This window comes from Motacilla alba, chromosome 10, assembly GCF_015832195.1.
Source record: "Motacilla alba alba isolate MOTALB_02 chromosome 10, Motacilla_alba_V1.0_pri, whole genome shotgun sequence".
NCBI classification, from domain to species: Eukaryota; Metazoa; Chordata; class Aves; order Passeriformes; family Motacillidae; genus Motacilla; species Motacilla alba.
The window spans coordinates 6,211,384-6,224,031 of record NC_052025.1 but is presented as its reverse complement, the minus strand read 5'-3'; the positions used below and the strand labels follow the sequence as shown (position 1 = coordinate 6,224,031).

The 12,648-nt window shown below is 39.1% G+C and overlaps 1 protein-coding gene across 3 annotated transcripts in view; it reads right to left on the bottom strand.

The window, feature by feature from the left end:
* The window catches only part of THSD4 (thrombospondin type 1 domain containing 4), a 244,912-nt gene that overhangs the window by 210,398 nt on the left and 21,866 nt on the right, over window positions 1-12,648 (bottom strand). For all 3 annotated transcript variants that reach the window (XM_038146963.1, XM_038146962.1, XM_038146964.1), the window contains exon 3: window positions 10,326-10,395. In XM_038146963.1, the coding sequence (XP_038002891.1) occupies window positions 10,326-10,395 (70 nt within the window). The remainder of the gene's footprint in view (window positions 1-10,325; window positions 10,396-12,648) is intronic.

The window sequence follows — 12,648 nt, the reverse complement described above, 5'->3', positions numbered from 1 at the left end:
TTTCTTACTGTAAAACTAATAGGCCTTTGTTATCAGACAAGGTTTCACTTGATTGGACTACTTAATCATTTCTACAATGGTTCAGTACACCTGTTTTTTTAAATGCCAAAGACACTCATGCAGGCAACAACTAAAAACTATAACCTGCAAGCAATTCAAGTTCTCACTAACATAAGAAATGTACCATTTTGCAGAAGTAGAAACTGAATAGTGAAAAGTGTCAACCTGCTACAGAGAGAGCCTTCCAGCTGCCAAACTTCATTGCAGCAAGAATTGGTTCAGATAAACGGATGCTTCATATGACTGAAGGCAATGTAAAGTAATTTCACACCCCCTAATCTTCATAGTGAAAGAGTTGTAGACACAGCACAAGAAGATTTAATCCAGCTAGCTAAGGAAAAACATAAAAATAAAACTTTAAAAAGAGGAACATTATAATGTCTTATACTGATAGACAAATTAATCTATACTACTTAGTTGTAATATAACAATATTTTGAGATGGGAATTTTCAGTAGCAAATCAGGTTATGAACTTTTATTTTTTTACTTTGAATAAGATTTGGGCTACAGATGGATTTTCAGAGGAGATGATGTGATTGATGATGATGTGATGTGAATCTACTCAGTGAATTCTACTATGAAACACTGAATAAGCTGAAGGTGCTTAGTTTAGGGAAGGAAAAACAGAGTGGACAGTAATGACACTTCCAAACAGTTTACATAAATAAATACAAAGAGCTGTTACTTTTCTCTTTGCAGCACACTGTTCTTTACAGCCAACACATGAATAACCATTCAGATTTGAATTTAAACAAAGGTGATCCCAATTAAACGAGGACAGCTACTTAGAGAGAAGGCAAACAAAACCCGGAGCAAACTGCCTGAGGACATCCCGGCAGCACAGAGACCAACCCTAAAGCTCTAGCAGGGAAACGAGGTGTTACTGACCCTTCCCCAGGGCAGAGGAGCTGAATTACAGCACTCACAGGCCGGTTCCCCTCCTTTGATCCTGTGATTTCCAGGTAACTTAGCAGCCAAGAAGAAGTTCTGCCACAGCTCTGTGATACAGCCAAGAAATTACAGCTGAAATTACAGGATTCAGCTGAAGCATTTCAGAACCTCTCAGACACACCACATACTCAGAGATCCCTGACATTAGGTCCCTCCTTCTCTTGTTTTAAGAACTCCCCATTAAAAGCACACTTTCTGAAAGGAAGAGTCTGAGCCTGGACTGGGGAAAAAGTGAAACGCAAACTGAACTTTTCTTGCCAAATTAAGTCATGAGAGCAAATTCTTTAAGAGAATCACATATCCAGTAAATAGAGACAGATCAACCAACCCATTTAATCTACTTTCCCACAGTTCATGAGTGATTTCTTCTCTGGATGACCTAGACTCATTCTAACTATAAGTGCACCACCAAGATTTTTATTTACTGCAAGTTAATCACAACCAAATATTTTGCTCTACAAACTCAATTTCTTTTCCCCTTTAATTTCCCCCTTTCTTTCTTTCCTACACATTTTTCAGTTATTTTAAGCCAAGGCTTGGAAGTGCACACAATGCTGTTCACTACATGCAGCTGTACAATAAACAATGTAAAGAAAAGTAAGACAATTTTTCAGGTGTGCAAGTGCTTGCAATTTCTACAACTGCACCAACTCCTAATAATCTGCTATCAAAGATTCCTTAAATGAGAAATTTTCTTCATAATGACTATTACATACCAAATATCTTCCAACCTGCCACCTTTTGACCAGTGAGTGGCAAATGGAATTGAAGCTGGATTTTCAGAAGGGTACTTTCGGGGTCACCCCTTCCTTTACTCACCAGTACCCTGCATCCCTCTCTGTTCTCTTTCCCCAGTTTTCTTGTATTTTGTCACTTTTGTACACAGGAGCTGCACTGCATATGGATTTTATTCTAAAAGAGTTTGTTGGGGTTTTTTTTCTAAAATCATATGGAATTAAACATACTACCAGCAGGCTGACATAGATGATATTTTAAATAGAAAAATAGTTTATCTTTAATTCATGTAATTCATCAATCACTCTGATCCCGAGCCAAAAAAACAGCAGAAAGTAGGAGTACACAAGGTATAGAAATTCAATGCCAATTTCTAGTACTGCCTCTGTCAGAATTTAGAAATAATATCCACATCTCAGGCTTTCAGCAGCAGTTGTTGAAACTGTACTATGCAAAAATGTCCCTGAAGAGGAAACGTCACTTGAACTGAAAGCCACAACTATTTAAAATGTAACTTCTTGTGCAGGAAGACAATGGCAGACAATGTTGTACTCATCTGACAAACCCTCATTTTAAATACAGTAGGACACTTCATCCTGTTAAACTATAGCTTAAATACAAATTAACTGTTCAGAAAATTTAGGGGGGGGGGAGGCTTACCATTTAACTCAAGTACCATTTTACTCAATACTGTGTTTCTGACTGAGTGGAAGAAGCAAAACTTTAAGAAACAGTGTAAGAACCAGGACATATTCCGATATATCCAGGGACCTTCTGCTTACAGCTAATCAGTAATTTAAGGGCCTCCTTCAGCTAAACACCATATTGCCATTGTTTTTCATGACCACTACTGGACTTATTCCCCATGAAAACAATTAATACATTTCTTAGCATATTTTTAATCTTGCCTTCCAAAAGATTGTACATTTTACATTGCAAAAGTGCTTCTCTTTGCTCTGGTCATACGTGCAGCCTGACCATTTCACTATGTCTCCCTGATTTTTCTTAGTGACAAATGAAGAATGATCATTCTGCATTCTCCTTCACCATGCTATGATGTCTGATTTGCAATTGCTAACACAATCCAGTTCCAGGATCTCTTTCTGCAATTCAGCAGTCCTAATCTGTTCACTTTCTTTTTGTAAGGAATTCCTCATTCTCAGCACCTTTTCCACTCCTGCATTCTTGCACGGGTGTACTGGGCTGTGTACCATATTTCAAATATGAACTAATGATGGAATTTCACAGTAATAATGATTCTAATGCTTGGTGACAGTATATACATTTAGCCAGCAACATAATTAAGCTGTTGTAGCTTTAGCCAATGGTACGAAGTATTCTGTAGATATTAAGTGTGCTATAGCAATCCAAATTCAAAACTGAAAATGGCAAGCTTTAAACCTGGAAATACCTAAACCAAGTCAGACATTCCTGGTATTTCTTACCATTTCAGTTTAGAAACAATAATTTTATTAGATTCCACAGATTTAATTTTTAACATATTATCCAGTAATTCTTTTTTCTGGGTAAATGCCCAGAATGGAAATGGATTCATGAACAAATCAAAACTACATCATATTCCTACATATACATCTGAAAGGGATATAACAGGTATAAATATATGTTTCTCAAAGCGTTATGAGATCACTTTCACCCAAAGGCAAAGAAACTGTATCCAGAAGAACATTTTATCACCTGCTCATTAAAATGCTACCAGTGCTGTTCACTGAGTTAACCTGTATTCCTATGCTGGACGCAAAGTGGAATTAACAGAAGCCAGCATGTCTTACTTTCAGCTGCTACTACCCTTCCCTGTGCTTCCCAGAGCAAAGAGCCCCTGTAAATTCTGTCAATATTTTCCAAAACCCTTCAGGCTTTAGGTGTTCATTCACTGTCTCTTCCGTGGTCCTTCTTCTCATTACCCCCCACATGATAACCACACTATGACACTTCCAGCATTAGCTCAGCTGATTTCCCATAAAGCCCATCCCTACATAGCTATGACGATTTCCCAGCAGCAAGGCTTTACAATCCATTTTTTATATGTTCATTTGCAGCAACTGTATTTTTTATCCCTCTTATAAGAAACACGTGGGACATTGGTGGTTTGATAAAAAACGATTTACCAAGCCCCCCCTCCCCAAAACTTGCAGATAACTTCTCTCAAGGCTAGCAGAAAAATGGAGCAGAGGCCAACCAAAACATCATGACACAATGTGTACATGTCTGCCTGGTTCGTGTGCCCAGCTATTTTAATCCTTCAGTGCATTTTGGAAGCCTTTAATCAGAGAAGTAGTAAACCATTTGAATTTTACAGTACATGGTAAGTGTAAATATTACCAGCTTAAACGATTTGGGTTTCCGTCCTTTGTATAAAATCTCTGTCTGAACATCTGTGCCTGTGAAGATTAAAGGGCTGAAAAGCCTGGAAATAGAAGACCTTTGTATTCACAAATCACTGAAGGGAGTTACAATGCCTGGACAGCTTAACTGCCCCTTCAACCAACTCTGACCACATCTGAAGAAACCTCAGCATTATTTGAATAATCTAGAAAGTAAACAGCTCTGAAGAAGGTTCAGAACAGTTTTTGTGCCAACAAAGCTTGAAGCTTCCCCAAGTTTGGCTAATATTTTCACACCAAGACCACCTCCACTGCACTCTGGGAGATTAGTGTTTTAAGGAAGAGGTTTCTTTCCACTCTTCTGTGAGACCATTAAGTGCTTTCAACAGACAGCTCAGTCCTGGCCTCACTTCTATCACTTCTATACAACCATTCCTCATCCATGGCAGGATTGCTTCTCATTTACAGTAAGGTAAAGATTATAGCAATCAGGTCCTTACTTTATCACAAATTAGGCTTCTTTATTTTTAAAAATATCCCCTCACCATTCACAATCATTTGTGGCCCAGGTCACTGAGCCTGTACTACCCTTGGCCTCCTCCAGGTCAGCCATCTACAGCTGTGACTGTAAAGTTGTTGCCATTCTGTTTATTTCTACACTTAGAAAAATTCTTTGGGATCCACATGTGATAGAAATACTCGTTTTATTTATTCTGTGAGTGCTGTAACACCTCTCCAGATCTCGTGGTGAGTCATCCACCCATCACTCCAGAAGCAGAGAGGACAAGCTGTCACAAAATAGAAAGCAACATTCCCTAACAGAAGAAGTCATCTGTGAATCCAAAAAGCTTCTCATCTTTATCACTGCTCTTACCCAAAGCTTTGACAGAACTAGCATGCAGAACTGCTCTGAAACAAGGTGAGAAACTTATCTATGACTCTGTAAGCTCACCTGCACTGGAATCTAACTTGAACTGTGACATTTTCATATTTTCTTCCAGAAAAGCACAGAACTCCTGCTCGGAGCTTAAAGAAGTCCGTATTCTTTAATTTAAAGATAAAAAAAAAAAGTTCAGAGGTCCATGATAAAACAGGTTAAAAACAACAGAAATATTGGCCTTGATTTTTCAAAGAGTATATTCACATAAAATTATGTATCCTTATCCTACCTCCTTTCCCCAAACAAAGATGAATTTTATTTCCTAACCACTTTAATGCACAACATCAAGGACAGGGAATTAGAAACAACACAGAGATAGTAAGAAAATTCTTTCAGCTGTTGTTCTAAATATTCTGTTGTACTAAAAGGCTAATTTTAAAGGAAAAGTCTTGTCATGGTCTAAATCACATCTCCTGTTTCCTAAGGATTACTGCAATTAAAATGGCAACATCATTAGCTAGAAAGACTCTATTTTACCAAAGGTTATGAAAGGAGCAAATGTTTATCTCTACAGTTTAAGTCAAGCATCTGTGCTGAAGGCAAGCAGACAATACTGATCAGTGAAAAACTGCAAGAGAAATATGGATTCCCTTACAGCTGGAAGTGTTTCACACAAGTGATGTGTATGAAAATACAAATAATGGACAGCAGTTATCCTATAAACAAAAACATTACCAGAGAAGAAAGGGTGACACCTGTAACCATTTGTTGCAAAGGAACAGCAGCTGTGCAAATGCAGTGACTCAGCCCCTCCAGTGCCATCCAGTCCAGTTGCACAGCCCAGCCAGCCAGACCCCAGTGCCTCTGCTGTGGCTCTGCTAGCACGAGCTGAGTTCCAGCTCAGCAGATCCCAACAAGCGACACATTTGGGTCACTGCTGACCACGGGGCACAGCTTCACCCTGCCTGGACTGCAAGGAAGAGCACAGCCCTCCCTTCCAAGCCTCTGCTTTGGAGCTTATTTAAAGGCAAGGTGGTGACCAGCTGTGGTGGAGGTCCCAGAGTGCTCCTTACAACTGCCAGGCTTTAGTCCTGGTGCCTGGCCAAAAGCCAGGCACAGATATTAACTACTTTGTCTTACTCCAGTCTTCTCCAAGGGAGGATAGAGCAGACTCGCTTCATGCTTCACACTGCCCTCTCTTACAGTGTGCTCCAGCAGCTGAGCTGCTCAAACTGCTCACCATGACCAAATCAGAGATCTTGGCCACCTTTTCCTTCCCCCTGTTCCTCTCTTTTCTCTCAGCTCTTGCTTCTGATCCTGGATGGTGTTCCTTATTTCTCTTGACTTAGCAGTGATGACCCCTCCACAAGGGTATTTGAATCCAACACAAGAGAGAGGGGAAAAAACAGCCAAAAAAACCGAAGCCAACAAACCCCAACACGCATCCCAAAGCACATTAATCTCAAAATTCTGAGGAGTATAGTCACATTCACTTGATAAATAGTTGCTTTTCATAGAAACATTGTGTGTCTGACAAAGATAACATCAAGTTTATTTCTTCTTTAATTTTGAGCCAGCAGAAAGGAATTACACTGAGCCCAAAGAAGCTCAACATTCTTTAACAGTATTGTACTGCCCCAATGAAAAACTTGTAAAATAAATCCTGACACCGCTTCTATACAATAAAAATCAGTTTGTTAAGACACTGAACTCAATACTCATCTACAACTGAGTGACAAAAAATATGCGTAAATTCAAAGCAATTTCTGTTGCTTCAACACTCCAATTTAGTGCCATAACAGAAGCAAGATGTAAAACCAAAGCAATATTCATGTCAGAAATTTTATTTGGACAGACTTTGCTACTATTTCCATTACCAGAATAAGGCATAAATATAATTACAGCTTACTTTCTTAACACAGAAACATAAGATTAGTCAAAAATCCACCCAGGAGTGATTCTGGAAAATTTGGAATACAGACTTCAATGGTTGTCTAGGAGAAGGACTGTTTATAGTTTAACCTTCAGTTCACCACAGTATGACACTTATCTGATAAGGTTAAATTTCAATAAAATAATCACAGGGAGAGAGAACAGAGAGCTTGACTACATCATGAGCAGCAGCAGCACTGTTCATATGTACAGTAGTGAGAACAAGGCAAGTAAATTGTTCAAAGAATAAGAAAGATTTCAGTTTATCCAGCTGCAGAGACCTTGGCTGATTTTAAAAGGCAAGTGGCAATTATTTTGTTTCACATAAGGTTTCCCCCTTTTATCCTGTTATTGATGAGTATTTTGGCCTTACAGAGTACACTTGATATTAGAAATTATATACTATGCATGAGGAATAAATAAGTTAGATTATTAAAAAAAAGCTCCAAGAGAATTCCACCCAACACTGCAACTCCTGTGTTCAGCAAAAAACCCATAAAAGTCTTTTGCATAGGAATTTTTATTTCTATCTAATGAAGATACTGCATTTAATGAATTTACATTACTGTACAAACCTCTGCCATTTACAGTGGTGACCTAAACTCAGATGTAGGAACATATAAAGAAGGGTTTTGTTTTCAGGTTTTGTGCGCTTCTGACAGCAGAGACAGTGTTGATTAAAGTAAAGAAGCTCAAAAGTTACATCTATATAAAACTCAGGTAGCCATGCATTTCTGGAGATAGGAAGTCTGTATTGGTCAATTTTGACTTTATATGTCTGACAAGTTTCCAAGACTTTCACTCAAAAATAATAAAATCTAAAAGCAGAAATCATTGCCCAATCAAACCTTCTCCCACAACTTTCTCATTTGGTTTTGTCATTTCCCCAAGTCTTGATTCCAGTATGTGCACTTTTGTGCTATGGAAGTCATTTGGCTCATTCTTCTAGCTATCAGTCTCATGTTGCTATGCCAGAAACAGATTTTGTGTGTGCATCTGAGGAAACAACCTGCTAAATCATGCTTAGCTTAATGCGAAATAAACACACAGTAAGAATTGGGGTATGGTCTAATGTTTCATTAGACTTCAGTTCTAGTTATTCGATTCCCCATACTGTACCCTTGGAGTGTGTATATGAAAGTTAGCAAACACCACTTTCATTATTGACTGTTTTGTTAAAATTGTTCACCAAATCCCTCATCCTCCTCCTCTCCCTTTCTTTCTGCACAACTGACCTCCTCTCACACAGAAAGAACCCTGCCAAACAGCAGAGACATCCAGAAATACATGTTGGGGTTACTGCAGGAAAGTAATAGAAAGAACTTCCAGAGATACAAAGCTGAGAACTCACACTCAGAAACCTATGACTGACTTGGCCTTCGGAGTTACTAACAGCCCCTCTTGCGTGGAGCTTATAGGTAGGGCAGAAGGTTTGTGAAAAGTGCAATAAATACAGAGTTCCAGCCTAAACACAGTTTGGCATGAATAGAATCCTCTCCCTTAGGGTAAGAGCTGAAACTGACAGCCAGCCTTGGGGCCCGTCTGAGATTGTCACTAGGAAACTTATGCCTTGCTCTCAGTAAAAGGGACGTCTCCAAGGTGGTTACCATGCCCTTAAGACCCTTTAACTAGTACAGAACACACTCCAGACCCGTGGCATTTCTCATTCAATTGAAAACAAAGAATCTGATTTTATCTAAATTAATTCCGGGGCTTCCCAGAATGAAGCAATTGTTTCTCTGAGTTACTCTATTTTAGTTAGTAGATTTATTCCCCCTAAGGCCATTTGGAAGCCGGACTGAAGCATCTCTCCACTGTCAGTGTTACAAAAGAATGTCTAATCAGACAGAGTACTGAAACCAGAGCAGCAGCTGTGACCATCTCAACTGCACAACAAAAGAGAAGAGATGTAAGATAGGCAAAAATACTAAATTGTCCTGCAGTTTAGAACAGAGCCCTTGGACAGCTCGCTGCAGACTGGACTGTGCCAGTTTCAGACCCCATGTAACTGACCTCATTTAACTTACAAATAGGCTGCACAAGGAGTTAACAGGACTTCTGTGTTCTTCTGGAACTCTGACAATCAAACAGCTTCAGGTTTCTAGTCCATACCTATGAGGCTATTGTCCAAATAACTTTTTACCCTAAAGACAGTGGCACATGCACATAAAAAAAGCAAACTCTGCAAAGTTGCCTTTTATCTCCTTTTAACAGTATAGTTTTCAAAAAAAAATACACATCTTGGATTATTATTTAAAAATCTATAGTAAAAAGCAAACCTGTTTTTAAAGAGGTTATTTGATACCTTCAATAATTAATTGGTTGTGTTTGAATATCAAGAGTTATGAGATACCAATTGATATTAAGATTTGAGAACAACATGGATATGAAGTGAATGTGGGGAGAGTGTGAAGAAACAGAACAGCATTCAAGGGGTCTTGCCTCAGGTCTGTGGCAGAATCAGCAACACCTGCACATTGTTCCTGATAAACATTTGTCCAACACATTCACAGAGACTTACATCATGGAAATTCTAAATATTATTCAATCAATACAATCTTCTTTATATCCTTACCATGACAAGTGTTTTCTAATGTCAAACCTAAGTTTCTTTTGCCTCAGATTAAATCTATTTCTTCTCCTCTGCTCCACCAAACATAAAAAACAGCCTTCATTTTAGTACTCAAAAGTATTTGAGGATTATATCATTCTCCAGCACCAGTCTTCCAATCTTTAGAATAAACAATATGAATTTGTTCAAATTTCCCTCAGAGGTTAGATTTTAAAATCTCTTAAGGGTAATCCCTGTTGCTTTCTGTTTCTCTCCAAATTGTCCAGTACTTTCCTGGACAGTGCAAAAACCCAAGGATTCCAGCCAAGATCTCCCTAATGCTGAGCAGGATGGAAAGCGTGCGGGCTGCAAGCATTCTTAGAGATGCCAATGTCTAGGATGAGTGCACCATCCACAAGAGCACAACAGGAAATTCCAGCAGTTTCCAGCTCCAATCTCTAGCAATGTGAATAGCAACACAGTGGTTTGGGTCCAGCTTCTGTTTCAGACATTTCTATCTCTGCAAGAGAAAGAGCTGCCTGTGAGCCACTGTGTTGTTCTCTACTCACTCCATGTCTGCTTTCACTCACAGGAACTCTTTTTTTCCATTTCTTACATGATGAAAATGCTCCAAAGCTTTAGTAACTATTTGTGACCTATAGTACTCCATACAATTACTCAGCTAAGTAACCATGATGAGCCTCTTTCAACCATGTATATATTTATTTTAAAAAAACCAAAAACCCTCCTATGCACAAACAAAAGCCATTTATTCCCAGAACATTATTCACATGGCATTGCTTTACACATCTTACTCTAATATTTTCACATTTACCTTTCAGTACACAAGGTCTGAATGTTTCTATTGCTTACCTTTCTGTGTTCAATTGAAGGCTGTGGGATGACAAGCTGAAATCCCAGCACTGCTAGGGAACTGAGAAGTCTGAAAAGGCAAACAGTGAAACAGAACAGATAATTACCACTAATACAAACCACACATCTACAACATCTTACAGGGCTTCACACTGCAAGAAGATATTGAAACACTTGAATATCATTGCTAACCGAAGCGGACTCACTAAACTGTATGAAATGTTCTTATAAGATTGTGTTCACTGCAGGCTCATACCTGAATGTATGAACCGGGTTCATACATAGATTTGTCCAGCTATAAAGCAAAAGTGAACCAAATAGAATCCACTGATAGTACTTCATATAACTTCATGTTTAATTTAAAATTCCTGGCAGTGCATATTTTAACACCTCAGCATTCGGTGTGAAACTGACATATGCTTTGCAAGTTTTCTAAAGTGCTCAGTAAGAATTCACCCAGCTGTGGACCACATCTGCTTCTAGCTCTGGCTTCTCATTTTACAGATGAACACTCCATCTTCAGCACACAGGAAACAGAAAATAGGTTCTTCCCAGCTGCCTAACACTTGTGAAAATTGAATAACCTAATGGGCACAGAAGATGGAAAGCAGTGAACACTGCCCACCAGAGACTCAGGATAAGCAGCCAAGCATCACCCCAGGCCCCACATCTTCAGCCTGAAAGGAGTCACAATGGGAACCAAGCCCAAACAAACTATTCTGTCAAGCCTGACCACTTTAGTGACTCCTAGGAGCCTGTTACAACTTAGGCACAGTTAGCTCAGTCTTTTGTTTGCTATAATTTGCAACAGAAACTGGTTTGGCTCCTTCTAACAAGCCCCTTCACCAGAAAACATGGACGAGTATGGCAAATAGGGTCAAGGTATATTTATTTGTACCAGGAGCTTGACTTTTCAGTCTACAAAGAGTACATTTCAGACGCACTGTAAGAGGGAAAGTTGCTAATGATTTGCTGAATTTCAATGCAGAAGTAAAGCTGATGGGTTTGGATACAAAATACATCTGCAAACTGATGAACCAGACAAAATCCAGCTGCATTTCCTATTCACAGCTCCTTCCTTTGCTCCCTGCCCAGCAACCCTTTAAACATTTCTTATTGTTTCAGGTACTTTCTGAGACACACCTCCTAAAGAGAAAGGGGTTTTATTAATACTAAGCATTTCATTACCACCAATACAAATATTCTTCTGCTAGGGAGAATGTTTATCTTGTGTTTTCTGTGTTTGTTCTTGCTAATATACTGGAAAAGGAACCATTAGGTAAGCACTGATTGCACATGGCCTATCATCACCTCACCATCTATGCCCGTCTCCATCAAAGTGATAAACCAGTGAAAGGTTAGAAAAAGTCATTCCTTCTTTACTGCCACATCAATTTAGGGGGAAAAGAAAGAAGCCCTTTAAAAAGTGTGTTAAAGGAAATCTGGTGTTTCACAAAGCCATCATTTGTGATAAAACAAAATACAGAGGAGGTGGCTGAAATCAAAGGCAGTGTAAGAAGTAAAGAAATCACAGCAGGAGTCAAAACATGCAGTTCAGAGCAGGGCCCAATCATACAGGGGTACATGGAAGCCAAAGGCACAAATGAATAAACTGATTTGAAAAGGACACCTGAAATCAAAGGCAGAAATGGAACTCAGAACCTCCAAACTGCAAAATCACAGCATCAAGTCTGTCTTCAGCTCACCTGCCTATCTCTTTTCTAAGTGTTTAAGTGATCCCCCAACTCTTCTCAATGAAGAATGACAAGCATCTAAGTAGGTGGAGTGCAGCGTCTGATAGGCCCAGCCTACATCCTCTGCAAATTATATTTAACTTCCATCTCAGAGTCTTCCTACCCACCCCAGCTCCCTTATGGCTTCTGCTCCCCATAATCCCCCAGAGCATGTGAAAGAAAGTTCAGATTTTCCATAAGGAAATGAATGCTTTCATCCTCAACAGGACAGGATTTTTCTGATCAGTCTGGCAGTCTACAGATTGCCATGTGTAAATTCTTCTGAAATCATGCACAAGGTTGTGAGTTCTGAGCTGAATGGGGACTGTAATCTTCAAAGCAAATTACTTACCAGATTAAAGTTTTCAGTCCTAAACAGCAAACTTTTAGGATATGTGTGACTACTCTGTGCCAGGCTTTTCCTGACCATTCTTTAAGGAGGTTGCACTGCAATCACCATCTGTATGTACGTGGCTCAAGGACAATAAAGAGAGATTTTAAATTTCCTTCTGTATCTGCAATTGGATCTGTCAGAAACAATGGTATCAAGCTACTATTTCAAACACACAGGAAATTTGCCAGGAATACTT